Source organism: Leuciscus leuciscus, assembly GCF_965113295.1.
Source record: "Leuciscus leuciscus genome assembly, chromosome: 19".
NCBI lineage: Eukaryota > Metazoa > Chordata > Actinopteri > Cypriniformes > Leuciscidae > Leuciscus > Leuciscus leuciscus.
The window spans coordinates 11,622,169-11,644,510 of NC_138743.1; the positions used below are offsets into that span (position 1 = coordinate 11,622,169).

At 38.9% G+C, this 22,342-nt stretch overlaps 2 protein-coding genes across 6 annotated transcripts in view; one reads left to right on the forward strand and one right to left on the reverse strand.

Annotated features, from left to right (window-relative positions):
- Positions 1-587: 587 nt before the first annotated feature.
- On the forward strand, positions 588-6,037 carry slc25a27 (solute carrier family 25 member 27). Of its 2 annotated transcripts, none has more exons than XM_082148286.1 (10): positions 588-697; positions 828-924; positions 1,060-1,248; positions 2,028-2,112; positions 2,200-2,322; positions 4,265-4,377; positions 4,464-4,548; positions 4,618-4,710; positions 4,796-4,898; positions 4,975-6,037. In XM_082148286.1, exons 2-10 carry the CDS (start codon positions 840-842, stop codon positions 5,044-5,046), a joined length of 948 nt encoding a protein of 315 aa, XP_082004412.1. In that variant the 5' UTR covers positions 588-697; positions 828-839; the 3' UTR covers positions 5,047-6,037. The 2 variants fall into 2 exon arrangements, with proteins under 2 accessions (XP_082004412.1, XP_082004413.1); XM_082148287.1 differs by having other exon boundaries at positions 628-668.
- A 1,466-nt stretch (positions 6,038-7,503) lies between these two features.
- The window catches only part of ncoa1 (nuclear receptor coactivator 1), a 77,509-nt gene continuing 62,670 nt past the window's right edge, over positions 7,504-22,342 (reverse strand). For all 4 annotated transcript variants that reach the window (XM_082148163.1, XM_082148164.1, XM_082148165.1 and 1 more), the window contains 7 exons: positions 17,284-17,452; positions 16,888-17,190; positions 16,559-16,657; positions 15,070-15,463; positions 14,476-14,650; positions 14,167-14,353; positions 7,504-12,353 (listed from right to left, as the gene is read on the reverse strand). In XM_082148163.1, the coding sequence (XP_082004289.1) occupies positions 12,186-12,353; positions 14,167-14,353; positions 14,476-14,650; positions 15,070-15,463; positions 16,559-16,657; positions 16,888-17,190; positions 17,284-17,452 (1,495 nt within the window). In that variant the 3' untranslated portion in view covers positions 7,504-12,185. The remainder of the gene's footprint in view (positions 12,354-14,166; positions 14,354-14,475; positions 14,651-15,069; positions 15,464-16,558; positions 16,658-16,887; positions 17,191-17,283; positions 17,453-22,342) is intronic.

Consider the following 22,342-nt stretch of genomic DNA (forward strand, 5'->3'; position numbering starts at 1 on the left):
TTTATTCTTATAGATATGTCAGAGAAGAACAAACATACAAGAACTCGCTTATTTTAATATAATTGACATTTACAGCAACATAACATTTGTCCATCCATAGTTTGAACTTCGTATGAAATTTAATTTACAAGACACCAGATGGCAGTAAAAAACTATTTATTGTTGATACTGCTGGTTTGTGGCTTTGTAGCCAGAGTTGAATAAATTATTTTTGTGCATTCGACAATTCGACTTTAATATAATATTAAAATATATAAAAAAGATGATTAGATAGATAGATAGATAGATAGATAGATAGATAGATAGATAGATAGATAGATAGATAGATAGATAGATAGATAGATAGATAGATAGATAGATAGATAGATAGATAGATAGATAGATAGATAGATAGATAGATAGATAGATAGATAGATAGATAGATAGATAGATAGATAGATAGATAGATAGATGTTTTCTTTAATAGTATTTAAATATTGATATTCATGCCGCAGAAAAGCGCATGCGTACGAAAATCACGGCCGGTCTTACGCAAGGAGCTTTTCTTACGTATGTTTATCGACGCCCCTTTGATTTGGGAAATGTGGTTTTAGGCGCATGACGCTTCTTTTGTAGTTTAGAACGTATTACGTAAGAGGGTCGTCAACTACACCGACCAACCGGCTTGGGTAAAAAACGCCTTCGCCTCTTATTAAAGGTCGTAGTCCTGTCTTTAACAATGTAAACATTTAAAGAGCATACACTCCAGGCTCGATGTTCTTTTGGGAAAAATAATATAGAATTACTTTTATAATTTATTCATTTCTTTTTTTTTTTGTGGGAATCAGAGGACACCTGCAATGCATCCTGTACAAGAAAATTCGCGGTGGCCCCGAGTATCAAAGTTCACTCTGTCAGCATGTGCAGCAACTGTTGCAGAACTAGGTAGATACACATCCTTTCTAGATTTAGAAAATAATACTTGTATTTTAAAATATATTTTTTATATATATTTAATAATATCTAGGCTACCTAATGTATTCACCTCTCTGAGTGATTTTTATAACATTTTTATTTTAGTCACATTCCCTCTGGACCTTACTAAAACCAGACTTCAGATACAGGGTGAAGGTGGTTCCCGGCAGCATGGTGAAAGTGTACAGCCTCCAAAATACAGGGGCATGCTGAGCACAGCTATGGGTATAGTGCGAGAAGAGGGGGCCTTGAAATTGTGGCGAGGGGTCACACCAGCTATCTACAGACATATAGGTAAAATGTTAAAGTCAGCATGAAACAGAAGTTGTGATAGTCTTCTCTTCTCTATTGTGACATATCTGAGTGAAACAACTTCTCAAACAAGAAAAATGTAGGACAGGATTTGATTTTGTCCATCGGGAATGGACTGTATCGTTGTGGTTTGCTATTGCTGTGATGTCATGTGAGTGACAGGTTGTCCCGCCAGTAAACACATCATCTGAGAAGAGATGAGATGTCGCTGCAAGAGGGAGGGAAAGTTATTTTGATTAAACATTATGAGGGCACATTTTCAAAATGAAAATTCTGTCATCAAGTTGTTTCAGACCTGTATGAATTTCCTTTCTTCTGTTGAACACAAAAGAAGATATTTGAAGAATGTTGGTAATCAAACAGTTGATGAACCCCATTGACTTCTATTTTTTTTTCCTTCTATGGAAGTCAATGGGGTTCATCAACTGTCTTGTTACTGACATTCTTCAAAATATCTTCTTTTGTGTTCAGCAGAAGAAAGAAATTCATACAGGTTTTAAAAAACTTGAGGGTGAGTAAATGATGACAGAATTTTCATTTTGAAGTGATCTATTCCTTTTTTATTTTTTAAAAATGTTTTTATTGATGTACAAGGATAAATCAAATATAAATAATAAATACTGCAATATTCCATAACAATAAGAATTATCACAGCCTACTTTATAAATTTTATGCTGCACGGAATGAAATTCTAATGAACTTGATTTTATGTCCAACTATATTTGAATCAACTTCTGAACTTTGAAATTCTTCATCCTTAGTGTATTCAGGCGGCAGGATGCTGGCCTATGAACAGCTCCGGGAATCTGTCTTGGGAAGATCTGAAGATGGCATTTTTCCAGTTTGGTGAGGGAAACATCTGTGAAATTTGAAACAGGACAGTGATTAAAGTCTAAATAGATGGGATCAGCATGTGTCCTGTGATGTCCATAGGAAAGCAGTGATCGGCAGTATGATTTCAGGTGCTTTGGGCCAGTTCATCGCTAGTCCAACAGATCTAGTGAAAGTTCAAATGCAAATGGAGGGCAGGCGCCGACTTGAAGGGAAACCACCAAGGTGAGGCTCAGCCATAATTCTTGTTAAAGGGATAGTTCACCCAAAAATGAAAATTCTGTCATTTTCTCACCCTCAAGTTGTTCTAAACAATCTTTTGACTTCTATAGTGTTTTTTTCCACTATGGAATTCAGTGGGGCCCATCAACTGTTTGGTTACCCATATTCTTCTTTTGTGTTCAGCACGAGACAGAAATTCATACAGGTTTGGAACAATTTAAGCTTGTGTACAGTGGGGAGAACAAGTATTTGAAACACTGCCGATTTTGCAGGTTTTCCCACTTACAAAGCATGTAGAGGTCTGTAATTTTGATCATAGGTACTCTTCAACTGTGAGTGACGGAATCTAAAACAAAAATCCAGAAAATCACATTGTATGATTTTTAAGTAATTCATTTGCATTTTATGGCATGACATAAGTATTTGATACATCAGAAAAGCAGAACTTAATATTTGGTTTAGAAACCTTTGTTTGCAATTACAGAGATCATACGTTTCCTGATATTCTTGACCAGGTTTGCACACACTGCAGGAGGGATTTTGGCCCACTCCTCCATACAGACCTTCTCCAGATCCTTTAGGTTTCGGGGCTGTCGCTGGGCAATACAGACTTTCAAGATTTTCTATTGGGTTCAGGTCTGGAGACTGGCTAGACTGTGGTCCCAGCTCTCTTCAGGTCATTGACCAGGTCCTGCCGTGTAGTTCTGGGCTGATCCCTCACCTTCCTCATGATCATTGATGCCCCACGAGGTGAGATCTTACATGGTGCCCCAGACTGAGGGAGATTGACCGTCATCTTGAACTTCTTCCATTTTCTAATAATTGCGCCAACAGTTGTTGCCTTCTCACCAAGCTGCTTGCCTATTGTCCTGTAGCCCATCCCAGCCTTGTGCAGGTCTACAATTTTATCCCTGATGTCCTTACACAACTCTCTGGTCTTAGCCATTTTGGAGAGGTTGGATTCTGTTTGATTGAGTGTGTGGACATATGTCTGCTATACAGGTAATGAGTTCAAACTGGTGCAGGTAATACAGGTAATGAGTGGAGAACAGGAGGGCTTCTTAAAGAAAAACGAACAGGTCTGTGAGAGCCGGAATTCTTACTGGTTGGTAGGTGATCAAATACTTATGTCATGCAATAAAATGCAAATTAATTATTTAAAAATCATACAATGTGATTTTCTGGATTTTAGATTCAGTCTCTCACAGTTGAAGTGTACCTATGATAAAAATTACAGACCTCTACATGCTTTGTAAGTAGGAAAACCTGCAAAATCGGCAGTGTATCAAATACTTGTTCTCCCCACTGTAAATGATGACAGAATTTTCAATCTTTCAATAACCTTTAAAGGGTTAGTTCACCCCAAAAATGAAAATTCTGTCATTATTACTCACCCTCATGTCGTTCCAAACCCGTAAGACTTTCGTTCATCTTTGGAACACAAATGAAGATCTTTTTGATGAAATCTGAGAGCTTTCTGATCCCTTCGTTGCAAACGCTTCAAAAAGTTCATAAAGAGATCGTAAAACTAATCCATATGAATTGAGCGGATTAGTCCAAATTTTCTGAAGAGACTTGATCGCTTTATATGATGAATAAAGCTTCATTTGTGTTCCAAAGATGAACGAAAATCATACGGGTTCGGAATGACATGAGGGTGAGTAATTAATGACAGAATTTTCAATTTTAGGTGAAATATCCCTTTAATATCCACATAGCCTTTCCATTGCACAAAAGGTTCTTTACAGTGGAAAAAGGGTCTTCAGATTATTAAAATGTTCTTCTTCACACTAAAAAAAAAAAAGATGATCATTGAAAGGTGAAAGGTTCTTAGGAGAAACCAAAATTGTTCTTCTATGGCATTGCTGTGAAAACATCCTTTTGGAACCTTTATTTTATGAGTGTACTCATTCTAAATGTATGTTGTTGTTTTTTAAACTGACAGAGTACATGGGGTTTACCATGCTTTCACAAAGATCATAGCAGAGGGAGGAATCAGAGGCCTTTGGGCAGGATGGGTTCCCAACGTTCAGAGAGCCGCCCTAGTCAATTTAGGAGGTACAGTAGTCAAAGACTTCTAGAAATCTGTTGACAGCTACGTTTTTGTAATACGTCAAATACATTTCATTTTATTTCACGTTTAGATCTCATGACATATGATACAGTGAAGCATTTTCTACTGAGAAACACCTCCATGCCGGATAACAGCATTTGTCATGGATTGGCAAGGTGAAATTCTGTTATTCTACTAATGTTAACACATAATAACGTCATGACTCATGTTCAACATTTTTATAGCATATGCTCAGGATTGGTTGCAGCTATTATGGGAACACCAGCTGATGTTGTGAAAACTAGAGTAATGAACCAGCCACGGGATGCAAACGGAAGGTTCGTTTTGTAAATTAATCAAAGCTGATTAGTAGTAGAACATTAGCTTTGTTATAACAACATATTTGTATCGTTCTGTTTGCAGGGGTCTTCTCTACAAGTCTTCTACTGACTGTCTTGTTCAGTCGGTGAGAAGAGAAGGATTTTTTTCCCTCTATAAAGGATTTCTACCAACTTGGTTCAGAATGGTACTATGATTTCAAATATGTTCGTTTAAAGATTTATTCTTTTTTGTTGCTATTTTAACTCTGTTTTTGTTCCCAGGCTCCCTGGTCTTTGACTTTCTGGCTTACATTTGAGCAAATGAGACGAGCAATGGGCATCAGCTCGTTTTAATGATTTTAAGAGGTGGACCGAGAGTATTTTTTTTACTTTGTCCCTTTAAAGTTTCTGAGCTGAAAGTTCCAGTTCAGTTGTATTGAGTTACACACTGCAGGACACAAATATGAGGAAGACTCCGCAAAGTTGTTTTGATCACTGTATGTTTAGGAGAAAATAATATGGCATGGCAATCATTCAAGTCTGTTTATAAAAATGTGAAATTGGCACAGAAAGTTGTTCATTTTTTCTTCTTTTGTAATCCACATTACTAGAGAGCTGTTAGTTAATTGTTGTCAGTTTATTAACTCTCATAATCGTGCAGAAAAAGGTCAATTTAAACCAGCCTAAATGGATTTGCTTGTTTAAACCAGTCTAGCCGGGTTGGTTATTTTAGGATCATTGAGATTATTATAGTTATATTATAATAACCCTCACCAAACTACTATTATAGTTTTTATTAAGTGCAATTAGGTGAAATAAAATATTTTATTTCAGTTAACGTCTATTTAGGATTATTATAGAGTATTATACCAACAAGAAATAGATTTTTGAAAATGACACATAGAGGAGTGTTTTTCTTCTATCAAAGGTTTTCAATTCATTATCAAATTTTATTACATGTAACGTTACCACACATATTTCAGAAAACCTAAAAAATACCAACCTAAAAGTAAAAACATCTATATTATTAACTTAAGTGATCAAGAACATTCCCAATGTAACGTTACAAATGAGCTTTCTTTTGATTAATTTTCTTTCCTTCCTTGTATCCTTCCCTTACATCCTAAGATGGTGGAGTTAGGAAGCGAGGAAAAGAAGCAAGGATGCACAAAAAAGAAAATGCATTTTAATATTCAAATGAATGCTCAGGGTTCTCAAACAACCAGTAGAGGGCATCCAGTCCATAACTTTACCGGTAAGGAAATAAACCCGGAACGTAAACAAGAACCCGCTGACTGTGTCATGTCATTTCCGGTCTGGCAATTTTCACATTCAATAAAATGGCAACGCCGAGTGGTGGCACGTCCAAGCGTTTAGTCCAGTATGTCATCGTCCGCTCAGACCTGATACACGCTTTATCATGGCCTTTAGGAGCGGTTATAACTCAAGCCTGTCACGCGGCCACTGCAGCCATTCATTTACACTACAGTGACCCTGATACACAGGAATATTTGGCAGAACTGGACAGCATGCACAAAGTGGTACTGCAGGTTAGTACTGCAATTACATCACATGCACCATGTGTTTCTGACCCTTTAGAAGCAATGCAGTAACGTTAGTAGTGTTTCATTTATAATTATTGTTAAGAAATGCATTTGAAGCCATTAACAGATACTTGAGGTAACTTATACATACATACAAGTACTTTTTTTGTTTTAAACCAAGACAATAGCCTATTCTTTTCCCCCCTTAGGCTCCAGATGAGGCTTCTCTCTCCACTCTTTCCAGTACTCTACGTGAAAAGGACATAGCACATAAACTATGGATGGAGCAGCCAGAGAATATCCCCACATGCTTGGCTTTGAAGCCCTACCCTAAGGAGACTGTGCAGCCCTTTCTAAAAAAGTTCAAGCTTTTCAAATGAATTCTGCATGTATTGTACAATATAAACTCAAACACTGGTCAGAATGGCATGTGGCATTAAGAATGAACTCATCTGAACAGTCTTACCATCACATTTTTGACTTTCATCCACATTTTGCCTCCTGTTATATCTGTGTAGCAAAATGCTTCTTAGGTATGGAATTGTACCAGTATGGCGATTGAAATATATTGGAAAAACATTTTTTTTTGTATTTGAAATGGAAACAATGTATTTATTCTACATATTGGGTAATAAATAGAATTTATAATGGAATCTGCAATGATCATAAGCATTTTTAAAATATAGGCCCCTACAGTAGCCCTACTGATGATTAACTGGAAGAATTTTTGAATTTAACAAACGAATCGTTAAAATTAAGACATAATTATGTATGTGCTCAGTAATTCTGGACTGGTTTGTATTGTATATGGTCCATATTATGCAGACATCCCGCCTCTCCAGGAAGGTCCGGGAGTCTCTTGCTAATTGATAGCAGCTCCCTAGACGCCCGCAAATTATATATACACTCGGAAATCCAAGAGAGAAAGAAGGCCCATTTTATGGGGTATTAAAGTAATATCTATCTTGATGCTGCTTCCCTAAATCGAGTTTTTGCAGGATGGGATGTCTGCATATGTTCAGTGTGGGTGTATAGCACGATTCATTCTAGAGGAAACGACTCTTATGAGCAGGTATTCTTTGTAGGGAACCAAAACTGACCTTGTTCACATGACAATGTAGAGCTAAAAATACAGTACGTTTTTTTTGCACTGCATTTCCAAATATTTTTTCCTCAAATGCAAAATAATCATTAATGGAACAGATTTTAAACACTTTAAATTTCTTACAACTCACATCCCTAGATATAAAGATGGCACTGGCAGTCCTTTTTTTTTTTTTTTTTACATGGTGCTTTATTGCAATGTGTTGCATTCTCACATTCATGGATGTTATAGAGATTTGTTAGTCAAAGCATAATTTCCTTCAAGGTATGTATCTTCACCTTGGAAAAGCAACAAAGGGGCCATATGCACGAGGTGTGAGTGAACGTTTCTTGTTTTGTTTGTCTGAGTGTATGCGTGTGTGTGTGTATATGTATGTGTGTAAACTTCAAATCTCAGTTTGAGCAGCCACATAATTCCATGAAATGGACAAGAAAAATAAGACTGATTCAGTAGATGCGAAACACAGTTTTGCAGCCTGCAGGATTGACCCAGCATGTGACTGATTGTCTACAACGTCCTAAGAAAGGTAGGATTCTCCAGATAAACCTGGATATAGAGAAAAAAACAACAAAAAAAACATGACAAAACATGCAGAAGTCTCCCAGATACATCTTCATTCATAATGTCCCACACACAGCTGCAATGATACCTCTTAAAAAAAATAAAAAAAAAGTTCACAAGTATTATACAAAACTGGACAAAATGAGTAAAATGTATATATCTATATATATTTGTTTATTTATATTAATTTTACAGGTGAAAAGTGGAACCTTTCCTTGAAAGAACAAGCGCCGTTTCAGTGGAGCTACAAGCACGAATTCCCTTCACCAATACAACTAATGTCTGTATATTAATAAGGCAGCACTTACAATGTGAAAAATCTCAGGTAAACAGTAGCTACTGTAGATGATACCATGTAGAGATGACATCTGAATGACGAGGAGAGTGTGTGGTGGTCGATACGTAGGATTCGCAACTATGATATGAGGAAATGCAGATTGTACGAGTTTGCATAAATGGTTCTTAGCACTTGGCACTGAGCGTGCGGGGCCTGAAACGACACTACGATACAGACCGCGATGAACAGAAAGCAGAGTAAGATGAGGAATGTCTTCAAAAGATAAAGCCAGGAGGTCTAAAAGGACGGGGCAAAGGGGAGGTGGTGCACCTGAAGAAGATAGGCATAGTTAGATCTATGGTTCTGCAGCAGAAAAAACACCCATGTAGCAAAGGCTCCGCTACCCTGCTCTTTTAACAGATCCAATGATGAGGGCCTGACAAGCCAAGTTCTTCCTGAAGAACCTGAGATGCGCTTTGATTTTCCGTGGAAAGCGAAATGGCGTTTCACTTTGCGAAAATACATTCAGGGGATATTCGTTCTTTTTTCGCCAACATGTATTCGGATTTTGACATGGCCTCTTTCCTTGTAGTTCATGTAAAGTGCAAAACTAGATTGTATTCCTTGCAAGTTCCTGGTACATTTAGGTTTTTAGTAAAAAATTCATGTAAAATACAGCAAAAGTCTTACAAAGGTCAGTATAAGAAAATCCTCATAAACAAGAAACGTCCATCAAACGCTGAGGAGCAGTCCTCTATGCTGAAAATATGTACAAGAGGCACCTCAAATTTGGTATAAAGAATCCAGCTAAATAAAGTCAAATATCTAAGTAGAGTTGCATCAGTATGGTTTTATCTCGTTTTTAGCCCGAGTAGCTCGAAACCACTTGTTTCGAACTACAAATGATGTATATCCTTGAGTTAAAAAACAAAATAGAGGAAAAACAGGAGATAATTGTTAGCATGCATCGCTAGAATACTGCAGTTGAAGCAATAATCCATTCTGAGTAGTGTCAGTTTTAAAACAAAAGCCAAATGCTTCTCATTTAACCTCTAAACGTGCATAGCTAGCGGTTAGAAATCTGTCTTCCTGAAAACGGTGACTAAAGTTCCTCCCGAAGAGGTATTTGCATGTTTGGTAGATCTGTAGCAACGGGGGAATGTCTGAAGATAATTCACTACTGAACATCTTCGAAAATAATCAAACCAGCTAGGGGGGAAAAAAATGTCTAAACAATAAATTAAAAGTGTGGAACAAAATGGTAGTGTTATAAACATGACAGGATACGGGACACCTATTCAGGAAAAACTCAGTGCTACATTTGTCCAATTGTATGAACCTTGCATATGATATGAATCTTTTAGTATCTTGAAGCTTTGGTCATTATTCCGTTCTTGTCTTAAGAGCATTTACACATGGCAAAACTACATCGGGCAGTTAACGAAACCCCACTACAATAACCCGGCGCTGTTCTCAAACCAAGGTTCCAATTTTTCAGAGCTGTTTAAACTTTGACAACAGAGAAATTAAATAATATGGCCTTTTTGTATTTTTTTAAATTAACCCGTACAAAAGCCAGTCCATGCTGCTTCTCCCTCAGCAAAGTCACATTCAGCAGTCGCTAAACCATTCTTACATATAGAGCAATCTCAACACCCACAGGAAAAGTTGCAGGTATTAAAAAAAAAAAAAAGAAAGAAAGAAAAAAAAAAAATCAGGACATTTGTCTGTTTTTCCATATTAAACACCAGATATACAGTATTAATCACACATACACGCTTTCAGACAGCCATACACATCTAAAAAAAACAAAATAAAAATAAACAAAAAAACAAAATGGAAGCAAGTAGTTATTACCACAAACTCGGAGCATTACATTTTGTTGATTCTGAACAGATACATATTCACATTTATCTGTTATATACACAATACTTTGATAATCCAGGTTCTGAATAGTTCTATTGTACCTTGGTGTTGTGTACTGACTGTGAGAGCCGTTATAAACGAGAAAACGAAACAATAAAAACATTATTAATAGGCGCTGTTTGCTAGTTTGGTATATTTGGCATAAACACAGTAATGATGACAGGTAGGGTTCATTAAATGAATCTTATCCACTGCATAACAACCATTTTATCTATACAGGAATGCCTGTTCCCCAAAGAGGGCGGCAGAAATGAATCATTACGAAGTTTGTGTTTTTTCGGCGAGCCAAAAACGGGAAAAAACACAGACCGACTTTTGTGTTATGCATTTGTCAATTCATCTTGCTTTTTGTAATGTCTATGTACATTTATATATAGCAAAAAGTGGCTCGATCTCAACAGCACATACTGCCGTCTGAATTTCGTAGACGAATGAGGATCAATTTTACGAAATTGTACATTTTGTTTCCTCTAAGGACAATCTAAGCTGGTGTAGCATTGGAGCCATTCTTTGTATACAGAGCACACGCACAAAGACACGGCACTTAAACTCCACAGAGTGAGTCACGAACAAAAGAACACTGTTAAAGGAGAACGAAATTATGTGAGATGGGGAAAAGGTTGCGCATGCAACACGATTTCGAGTTGTGCTCCGATTGTGTTGCACGATTTTGTGAAATACTTCGTGCTCACACAGAGACATCAATTTCGACCACAGCAAGTCTTTACGTGGGCATGACAATTTGATACCTTCGAAGAATTACGTTTTCGATTTTCTGTAAGTACTTGTCACGTAACTAGCTTCATTTCGAATGTTTAGGTTGGAATCAAATTTAAATGATTCTTAAGAGGGGGTGACTAGTAGGTAAATGAATAAAGGATAATGCTGATGAACAGTGTCTGACTGGGCAACAGTAGTCTCATGAGCAGTCAAAGAGCTGGAGAACGCAGCTGACGGTGCGAACGTTGCGCGAGACAACACCTCGCTCCTCCCTTGGTTTTCAAGAGCATCTTTGAATCACTCAACTGTATAATGAAAATCAATGTACAATCTACATTTTCGCACCTGTGTGCAATGCAGCAGAGGGTTTGTAACATTTACCGGGGTGTTCGATAACCAATATCAATCGTAAAAATCGAGTCTCTCTCACTTGATATGTGAGAGCCATGAGACCCTACTGACTGGATGATTACTTTTTAAAATAACAAAGAGTGACATTACAGATTTAATCATTAAAAAAAAAGAAATGGTGTTATGTTGATGCGTTCTAAACAAGAGTTTCCTGAAATTTGATGTTTCGTTTTATAGGAAATTACAAAGTGTGAGCTTGTCCCAACTTTGACCATCTGTGCCAGCACAACACATCGCTGCAAACAACACTGATAGGCTGAGTTGACCCTATGTGGGTCGTATTCACAGCTGCTGGGGGGGGGGGGGGGGGGGGGTAAATGTGTAGGACGTTGTTAAAAAAAAACTATCTGTTGTTTCAGAACAGTGTTGCCAGGAAAGCCTGCGGCAGACGCAAACGCGCTACACAGCAGCCTCCCATCCTGGCGATGCTTGTTCTGAAACCGACAACAGACAAAAACAAACGAAACAACAGAAAAAACAACAACAAACAGAACAGACTAACAAATAAAAAGAGGCGGGAAGTTCCTCCCATCATCAGGCACTGCTGAGGAGAGCCTATCAGTCACAGATCCAGCTGAAACTGAGCTATATACCATGAACATAGCAACACCATGGCAAAAGCCTGCCCCAGTTTCCAATCCGAGCTCAGCTGCTGCGCCGCTCTCCAAGAAGCACTGCAACGTTGGCCTGACTGACAGGACGTGTAGCCGGCAGAAGCAGCAGGTCCTTTTTACAGACTTGGCAAATTCTGGAACGTGATCTTTTCTCCTTTTCGGAAACAGGCGTTTAAAAAGGTGACCAGGAATGAGCACTTTGTCGAACGGCTATGAAACCTCACAAGCCTGGGCCCAGACACCGACCCTGCAGATATACTGTATCGAAACCAAAGGTGAAGAATAAAAATCTCTACATGTGGAGACAGTCCTCTGGCAGATGGTAAATGGGCGGCTCACTCGGTCAGGAGCTGCTGGAGGAGACTCTTCTGCTGAGACTGGACTGTGGGGGTCCCGCTCGGGCCCTTTTGGGTCCCGATGGGCCCCGACTGGTTAAGGTAGGAGTCACTGCCCACCAGGTTTACCGTGCACTGGACATCAGCAAACACCTGAACCTGCTGTACCTGAGAAATAGGAAAAAGAGAAGATTTTTTTTAAAGAAAGAAAGGTAATACTTTATTTTACAGTGTCCTTGTTACACGTTACATGTAGTTCTGTCATAACTCTCAGAGAGACTGGCATGGTAATGGATATGGAAATGTTAATGTATGTGGTCTTGGCGGAACAGATCTGCTACTGTTCTGCAGAGCAAGAACCGAGACTTACTACTGCCAATAAATTCACAGACATTGCAGTGAGCATGTAAGACATGCTACTGCATATGTAACATACATGAAATAACCCCTGTAGCAGATCTATACAGGTGGAGCTGGGGAAGGTGGAGAGTTTCTGAAGGGCGGTGCACTGCTAACAGCAGAACTACTGGTATTTGTTTGAATGTTGAGCCACAGCTCACTGGCCACTGATGCAACACCAAACAGTCAGCTGCGCTATGTAGATGACGACGCGATCGCTACCAAATGAGTTAAAGCTACACTGTGTAGGATTTTCTCACATCTAGCGGTGAAATTGTTTTTGACTACCAACTGAATATTACTTTCTAGCCCCTCTCATTCCTACGGTGGCCGTATTATTTCAAATCTGCCGGCAGTCGCGAGTAATCTCCCCCTCGCATTCGTCAAGGTGCCACTGAGTGTAAAAACGCGAAAGGCGAAGCTTGAATTTCCAGGTATGTCCCTCTTTGGCTAATGTATTTTCAAGATGGAGCCGCAACATGGCTGCCGCCATTCAAGCGACTCGCTCGTATGTATTGTAAATGGCAGATTCTACGCTTACGAGAATACTTGATTAGTTGGTAGAAGTAATTATACATTAAATGAGCACATATCATTTTGAAAGAACAAAGTGTTTTTTGCTAAGAATCAACTTAAAAAAATTACACAGTGTAGCTTTAAGGACCTTCCAGCCTGCGCCATCTAGAGTTTCATGCCAGAACTAGGTAATAATAACAACAACAACTATAAATTATGCATCATTTCATGCAACTAACCCTAAACTAACTCCTATTCGTAACCCTAACCCTATAGTAAGTACATGTAGTTAATAATTATTACTCAGTACTTAAATGTATAATTACACTGTAACACGGACACCTTAAAATAAAGTGTAACCAGAAGAAAATATTACTTTTACTCAACAAGGATGTAGTAAATTGGTCAAAAGTGGCAGTAAAACCATTTATATTACCAAAGATTTCTATTTCATATTAATGCTGTTTTTTTTTTACTTTCTATTCATCAAAGAATCTACACAAAAATGAAGCATCACAGCAGTTTCCAACATCTTTAATAATAACAATAATAAGAAATGTAACTCAAGCATCAAATCAGTGTATGAGAACGATTTCTGAAGGATCATGTGACACTGAAGACTAACTGCCAATTTCTAATTTTCCTTTAGTTTAAATTGAAACTCTAAAATAACTAAAACTAAATAAACAAAAATTATAAAGACATAAAAAAACTAATAAAACTGACAGAAACACACAACAAAGTTACTAAAACTTAAAAAAATGTAAAATGAAAACAGAAAATATAAAAATAAAGTATATTAACAAAACCTATAACAGTTTATCAATGATACTAAAATAACTGTTTCTGTGAAATTACAATGAATGGGGACTAAAGCTTACAAGCTTCAAGAACAACAAAATGGTATGTTTCTTTACAAATTTTGTAAATTTTGTAAAAAAGAAAATTGCTCCACAGAAGAAAAAAGGTTATGCAGGGTGACTAATGGTAAATGAAGACTGGTTTTTCATTTTTTTTAAACTATCCCTTTAAGTCATCTCAATAAATGATATAGAGACCATCTTACCTGATCGTTACACATTGCAGTAACGTTGCCACGGTTATTGTTGCCCATGCCGACAGATGGTCCAATAGGAGGTAGAGTGCTCACCGCTCCTGACCCTCCAGCCATTGACACGGTGATGCTCATGTTGTTATAAACGCCTTGCTGCCCAAAGTTCTGAGAGACAGGCTGACCTGCCTGGTTATACATACTGACACATAACAAAATAAAATGCTTTAAATTAATATGAAGACACGTAAACACAATGAAAGAAAAACTAAAATCGCATATAATTTTTGTGACCTTTTTAGTGATCAATATCAAATAGCTTACCTGTTGTTTCCCATGGCCCCTTGCTGCCAGTTCTTTATGTCAGGTGACTGATAACCAGGTGGAGGCTGCGCTTGCTGGAGCAGAGGACTCTGGGAGGTGGAGTTCTGAGGTGAAAGCAAGGGGCTGGTTGGACTCAGCTCAGGAGCAAAGGATGGATCTGCTTGCTGGATCATGCCTGTGAGAGACAAGTGGTACATTGGCTCTGCTAGACATCATGACAGAAGCATGTGATAATCAGTGTTATTTTAGTATAATCAGTGTTATTTTAGTATCATTGAGAGACTGTTATAGGTTTTATTCATATTTTGAATTTTTTATTGTTATTTTTTTATTTATTTAATTTTAATTAAAGTTTTAGTATTTTTTCCAATTTTTATGAATTGTCTATATGGTTTTTATTTATTTTAGTAAGTAAACAATGCAAAAAAAAAAAAGGAGAAATGCTGAAATAAAATGTGTACTTTTTAAATATCATTTTATTTCAGTTAACGTTTATTTTATTTGAAGTATCGGAAATGTTTTTTATGGTTTTAGCTTTAGTTAACTATAATAACCCTTCTGATGATAAATTAGTAGCTTACAAATGAGACATACCAGGCCCCCCAAATTGCTGGAAAAGCCCCTGCTGAACAGGAGTGTTCACAGGCCCCCCAAATTGCCCTTGAATGCCTCCCATAATTCCTTGGTTTCCCATACCCCCCCTGGTAGGCAGCTTGGGGTCCAGAGGTCCTCCCATGGGGTTAAAATGGCTCGGGGAGGTAGGGGTGTTCCCAGGCACGGCATTGTAGCCAGGAGGAAAGCCAAACTGCTGCTGTTGTGGCGGCTGTTGCTGCTGGGGACCCTTAGGAACTCGCTGAGCCCCCAGAGGCCCTGTGTTCATCCCCTGCCTCATCAGCAGGACCTTCTGCTGCAGAAGCTGCCGCTGGCGGTGCTGGAAACTGTAAAGCTCCCGTTGCCGCTGTGCCATCATCTGAGCGTTGAGCGGAGGCTTTATGAGAGAGAGAGAGAGAGAGAGAGAGAGAGAGAGAGTAAGAGAAAGACTAGTTTTCAGTTTCAGTTACAGACATATACAGAAAAAAATAACAATTGTAAAAGGGAAAGAGTGAAAAAATACACAAAAGCATTGATTTGACTATGAAAACTAAATGCACTGATTATGGAATTGGCAAGAAGGCAAAGGTAGCAGATATTTGATATTTTATAAATAGATATATATAGATATAGATATAAATTAGAGCTGTCAAATTGATTAATCGCGTTTGTGTTTACATAATATATGTGTGTGTGTGTGTGTATAATTACATTTATATACATCATATTTATGTGTGTGTGAGCCTGTCTAAATGTGTATAAATATGTGTGTGTATATACAGTATATACACACACAGACACGCAAAAACATATGTGATATATATATTTAATAATATACATACACATATTATGTAAACAAACTTTTATGTTAGATGCGATTAATCATGATTAATCGATTTGACAGCACTAATATTAATAAATAATGAATACTACCAATGAACGGGTCTTATTTATAAAAAATAATATTAATATTATAATTTGTTTAAGTATATAAAACAATAAATACTAGCAATGACTGTCTTAAACAGAATAATAATTACTATTAATAATAATAAATTATATTTAATGATTAATATGTATTAATAATGAATAACAGTTTAGTTCATAACAAAATAAGAAATAAACAATACTATATGCACATACATACACACACACACACATATATATACACATACATAAATACATACATACATATATTTACATATACACACACATACATACAGACATTTATTTAATATTCTGTATATTTATAATAAAATAAATATTATATGCATGTATAATTCAGCTTAATAAATAAATAAATAAATAAATAAATAAATAATAGCAGTGATTGCATCGTCAGGACATTTCAAATAAATCATCAAACCAAACCAAATTTTGACCAAGATTCAGATCTGGTCTTACAATCGTAATCAAATCAAACTTGTCAGAGCAAATGCTTACATTCCTATAAATGGCATACATAATATGTCTCGGTGCATGCAACACTAACCTGAGAGGGCATCTGAGGCTGCTGCATGCCCTGACGCATCCCCATGGCAACATGCCCCCCCTGTGGGAACTGGCCCATGGCCGCAAGCCTGTTCTGGAGCTGATGGAGAGAGGAGATAGATCACCACTAAACAAGAGCAACTAATCATGTTCGCTCAGCAGCTGCACTCGACAAAAGAATAGGTTAGTTCCACAGCATGATATTTAAAAGGGCGAAATCAAAAGCATTCACTAGATTTGTTACACAGTGCAACAAAATCCAAGAGGAGGATTTAGACATTGTGTGTTCACATTTATTATTGCACAATGAAGTGAAAGCTGCAGATCTACCTGCTGTGGGCTTTGCAAACGTTGCTGAAGCTGGAGTCTCAGCTGGTTGGGAGGTAGTCGCAGCTGGTTGGGCACACCAGGAGCTCGGTTCATGCTAGGCCGCACTGTAATGCTTACGTTGCCTGGAAACGCCATCCGTGGGGCCCCGAAACTCATGCCCTGTGCTGTGCCCATCTCAGCAGGGAACTGTGAAGGTGAGGTTGGGAACTGAGAGGGGTAGCTGGGCAGCTTGGGGTCCATGGGTACAGGTGTTGGGGGCTGAGATTGAGGAAAGGTCTGGGTGACGGGTTCGAGGCCTCCACTCTGTAGGCAAGGCGGTAAACCAGTCAACCTTAGACACGTTGTTCTTGTTATGGTAAAAGGTATGAGAAGAATTTTTTTTCTTATAATACTAACTTGAACAATCTTGTCGATGCCCAGAGCTCGGTCCAGCTCGGCGAGCTCGCTCTCGTCAGTCCGGCTCAAGAAAATGACCAGCTGCTCCAGCAGGGCCTTCTCATCGTTGCGGCCCTCAGGAGTGGTGGGCGGACATAGCATCTCATCCAGTGGACACGGAACGCACTGCCTGCGTAGTGCAGAGAACAAACAAGATGGTCTACGATTCTGATCAAGAGTGGAAGGAAAGCAGCTGACACTTCTATGTCATCTTCACAGGGTTAACTGACCTGGCAGGTAAACACAATTTTGGTGAAAGTACACATTATCTTCCCTGTGACTAAAGGACTAGAGTATTATAGTAGTAAATGTAACTAAATATAAATATTTCTATTGGGAGGAGTCACGTGATGACGCCGAGCAAGATGGCTGCTTAGGTTGAGGGCGGCGGCGCCTCGAGTTTACATTTTGTGTGAATATATAGGCATTCACAGTTTATTGCATTGTTTTGTTTTTTCACAAGTTGCCTATAATAAGCGTCAACCACTACCGATATGCCAAACCCCCGGAAAAACAAAAATGCATCTCAACAGCAGCAAAGTGCTAGGGCTACCGCTAGTTCAAAAGCTGCCCACGCCTCTCCTGTATCGCCAGCACGTGAAGACGCGGATGAGTCCATCTCCACTGCTAAAATACATGAGCTTCTTCAGAAACTATCAGATGAACAAACCAAACACTTTGCAGACATCCGCAAGGATGTCTCAGAAACGAGAAGAGCTGTTGAGGCGATTGAGGGTAAGCTAGCCGACATGCTAACCAGGATAACTAGCGCGGAGGTTCGTCTCGATATGCTTGAGGAGGTGGAGAGGCAGCGCTGCGTCTCCCCCCCAGCTTCGGCTTCGGAGGTTGAAAAATTGAACGCCAAACTAACTGAGTACGAGGATCGGGAAAGGCGAGTTAATCTACGCATTTATGGATTTCCGGAACGCGTTGAGGATAAAGATGCCATATCGTTTTTGAGGGTCACTCTCCCCGAAATCCTCCAGGCTGACTTCCAAGGCGGCTTAGATTTGGAGCGCGCTCATCGGACACTACTACCAGCTAAGCCCGGAGCCCCCCCAAGGCCATTCATCGTGCGGTTCCTGAGGCTTCAACAGAAGGAACGGGTGAGACAACTTGCTAGAGAAATCGGGGACGTCCGTTGGCAGAACCATAAGATAAGCTTCTATCAAGACTTCTCTAAGGCCACACAGGAGCGTCGACACTCTTTTCTGGAGTGTAAACGTCTGCTTCACTCAGCCAAGATTCCGTTTGGCATCGGCTATCCTGCAGTGCTTTCATTCACAACGCCAGGTGGGATAAAGCATCGCTTTGAAGATCCTAAGAAGGCCCTGATATGCATCAAAAACCTTTGATTGTCTTCGTCCATCCGCGGTGGTGTACCTCTCCCCAATGTGTGACTCGGGTAAGATAATGTAATCTATGTTCCGTTTTCCATCTCTCCCTCTGATATACATTTAAATGAGCGTTTCGGATTTATATTACTGGAGGTTGGAGATGTATTTTTTTTATTTATATATATATATTTTTTTAAAGTTGATTTATTATTATTATTATTTTAATAATAAGTCTTGCATCGCTACCTGTAATCTACTTCATAGCATAGATCTACTACTCTGTTCATTTTATTGTCTTTAGTGTTGTTTCTATAGGTGCAATTTTTTTATTTTTTTTTACATTTTGTAGACTGTGGATATATTATTAACAGGTAGGCCTTTTCATGTATGTATGCTGGGTGGGGGCGTACCCGTGGGTGCCGTGGTCTGTTAAAGGGTATACAATATTGTTATATGGCAGATGTTTTAATGTTGAAGAAAATGTTCACACTGCTGCTGTTTAGTTTATTTATATTTGGTGGTGCTGCTGCCACACTTGAGTGGCCAGAAACTCTTAGTTCCTTGAGTTAGTTATCCAGTCGTGGATTTATCAGGAAGGTTCGACAGTACCTTGCTTCCTCGCCTTCCTTTTTTCTTTTTGGGTGTTTTTGATGTTTTTTTGTCTTTTCCTGTTTTGGGGGTGTTTTTCTTTTATGGATCCAGACTTCTCTTCTACTATTATGGGGACAACTCCATTTTTCTTTCTTCCTTTTTTACAAATGTTTCTAGCATATGACAGCTCTTAATCTTATTTCAGTCAAAGCCAGGGGTCTTAACGTTCCACACAAAAGGACCACTGTACTAGAATTTCTCCGGAAGAAAAATATAGATTTTGCTATGATTCAGGAGTCACATTTATTGTGCAAAGATGTGGGTCGATTAGCCAATAAGTTTTATCACCCTATTGCAACTTCATCTGCAGCTACAAAATGTAAAGGGGTAATGGTTTTGTGTAAACGCAAACTAAAATTTGATGTGATTGACTCTTGGGCGGATGATGCAGGTCGGATAGCCATTGCAAAGATTTGCATGGATGGGAAAAACATTGCACTTATTTCTGCTTATGCCCCTAATGCATTTGATCGCACTTTTTTTCAACTATTAACTAAATCTTTGCTTGATCTCACAGGGTTTCATTTAGTTCTTGGGGCAGATTTCAATGCGGTGTGGGACAGCGGCATGGACAGATCAGGTGGCAGCGAGACTAGGGACCAACATCTTGCATCTGAGGCGTTGCGCCACTGGGCATCCGATACAGGCATGGTCGACATTTGGCGTTTGTTAAACCCTTCTTTAAAAGACTTTTCATTTTACTCAGCGAGACATAAATCCTTCTCGAGGCTAGATTTTATCTTTGCCTCAAAAGATTTATTTCAAAATATTCAAAATGCGCATTACATTCCGGTTACCTGGTCTGATCACAAACCCATATATTGTTCGGTCACTGTTCGCCCATCTTCCACTAAAGCCCCCAGGTGGCGTTTTAACGCTTCCTTACTGCGTGATGAATCATTCAAAACTCAGTTTGAAACAAATTTTAGCGAATTTTTGGAATTTAATGTCGGCTCTGTTTTTGATCCAAGGATACTTTGGGAGGCGGTAAAAGGCTTTTTAAGGAGTAACACCACTTTATATGCTTCAACGCGAAACAAAGCAGGTGCAGCTAAATTGGAAGCTTTAGAATTAAAATATGCCACCCTTGATGCTTCACTGCAACATCATTTTAACGATTACACAGCCCTACAGAAGGAACTGATTAAAAAAGAGATTAACTCTCTTCTGAGGTGCCGTTCAGAATTCCTCATGCACAAAACAAGACAAACTTACTATTTTAACTCCTCAAAACCCAGTCGTTTACTAGCAATGAAACTCCGGACGGATGAGCACTTTGCTGATATTTTTTGCATTAAAGACAAAGACTGCACGATACAGTGTGACCCAAAGAAAGTAAATGCTTCTTTTGCCTCCATTTATCAGGAGTTATATAATTCGGAAAGTAATTTTGATAAACATGTCTGCGATAATTTCCTGAATGACGTTAAACTATCCCGCCTTAGCACTGATGACTCCATAAAGCTAGATCGCCCTATCACATTGCAGGAGTGCGAGGCAGCTGCTAGGGACATGCGTAAAGGTAGATCACCAGGGCCAGACGGAATTCCACCCGAATTTTATCTTACCTATTGGCCCCTGATCGGTCCGCTTTTATTGGATATGATCCTTTACTTGATCAGAGTGGGATCATTTTCTAGGGATGTTAATTCTGCATTAATTTCACTGCTTCTTAAAAGAGGAAAGGACCCAGTTGAGTGCTCCAGCTACAGACCTCTTTCGCTTTTAAATGCAGATTTAAAGATTTACGTGAAATTACTGGCCCGACGGCTTCAAGGTCATATGACAGAACTGGTTCATAGTGACCAGACAGGGTTTATAAAGTCTAGATTTGCTACAGATAATGTTAGAAGACTTTTACACGTTATAGATGGTGCTCAAGGCTTAAGTTCCCCTGCTGCTGTCCTTTCACTAGATGCAATGAAGGCCTTTGACCGCCTGGAGTGGCCATTTCTGTGGTCAGTGTTAAGAGTTCATGGGAGTCGGTTTGCCGTTTATTAATATGATTAAGGTCCTGTATAAAAACCCTACAGCTGTAGTACTTACGGGCAAAATTAGTTCTTCTCCCTTTGCTGTCTCGAGAGGATCAAGACAAGGCTGCCCTCTTAGCCCTCTGTTATTCGCCCTTTCTCTTGAACCACTGGCGCAAGCTATCCACGGCTCACCCACAATCTCTCCAATTTCCATTAGAGGAACACATCATCACGTTTCACTGTATGCTGACGATGTTTTATTGTATTTAAACAACCCAGTGCAATGTATCCCACATGTTTTGTCTACCTTTGATCTTTATGGCAAGCTTTCTGGTTTCAAAATAAACTGGCAGAAATCAGCTTTGCTACCTTTAAATCAGGCAATGTGTAATGTTCCCATCCCTGCATCTATTCCAGTCACTAAAAACTTCACTTATCTGGGGATAGATATCTCTTCCTCCATACAGACAATTATTAAAAACAATTTTTGTAAAACACTTAAAGTTGTGGCGGATCTGGACAGGTGGTCAAACCTGCCAAATTCGCTTCGTGGCAGGGTAGCCATAATCAAAATGAATATTCTGCCCAGAGTCAATTTCGTCAGCTCGATGCTCCCCCTTCCCCCGCCCCCTAATTATTGGAGCAAATTACAGTCAGCAATAACTATGGCAAACGACCTCGCATTAAGCTCACCACTATGCAGCGAGAAAGGCAGGCCGGTGGCCTGTCTCTCCCAAATTTTAAGTTCTATGAGTGGGCCTTTACACTTAGACCTCTCCTATCCTGGTTTCAATCTGATGCTCAAGTGTCTTGGCGAACTTTGGAGGAACGGATGATAGCTCCATACTCTTTTACTAACATTCTGCATGCTAAAATCTCACCCCATCAGTGCCGTTTGAGATTTGGTCCTATGATCATATTTGTTATTGGTATGGAGGAGGGTGGAGAAATTGGCTGGTTGCTCTTCTGTTTGGGACCCACACTTTCCTATATTTAACAATGAGAGGTTGTTGATTGGCGGTTGTCCTATTCGATTTCCTGATTGAAAAAAAAAAAAAG

What these genes read in the sequence shown, in the direction of transcription:
- slc25a27 (XM_082148286.1), top strand. Translation starts at nt 840, where the DNA reads ATGCATCCTGTACAAGAAAATTCGCGGTGGCCCCGAGTATCAAAGTTC. An exon ending in GATGGCATTTTTCCAGTTTG is followed by an intron (nt 2,113 to 2,199) that starts GTGAGGGAAACA and finishes TGATGTCCATAG; the next exon opens with GAAAGCAGTGATCGGCAGTA. An exon ending in CTTGAAGGGAAACCACCAAG is followed by an intron (nt 2,323 to 4,264) that starts GTGAGGCTCAGC and finishes TTAAACTGACAG; the next exon opens with AGTACATGGGGTTTACCATG.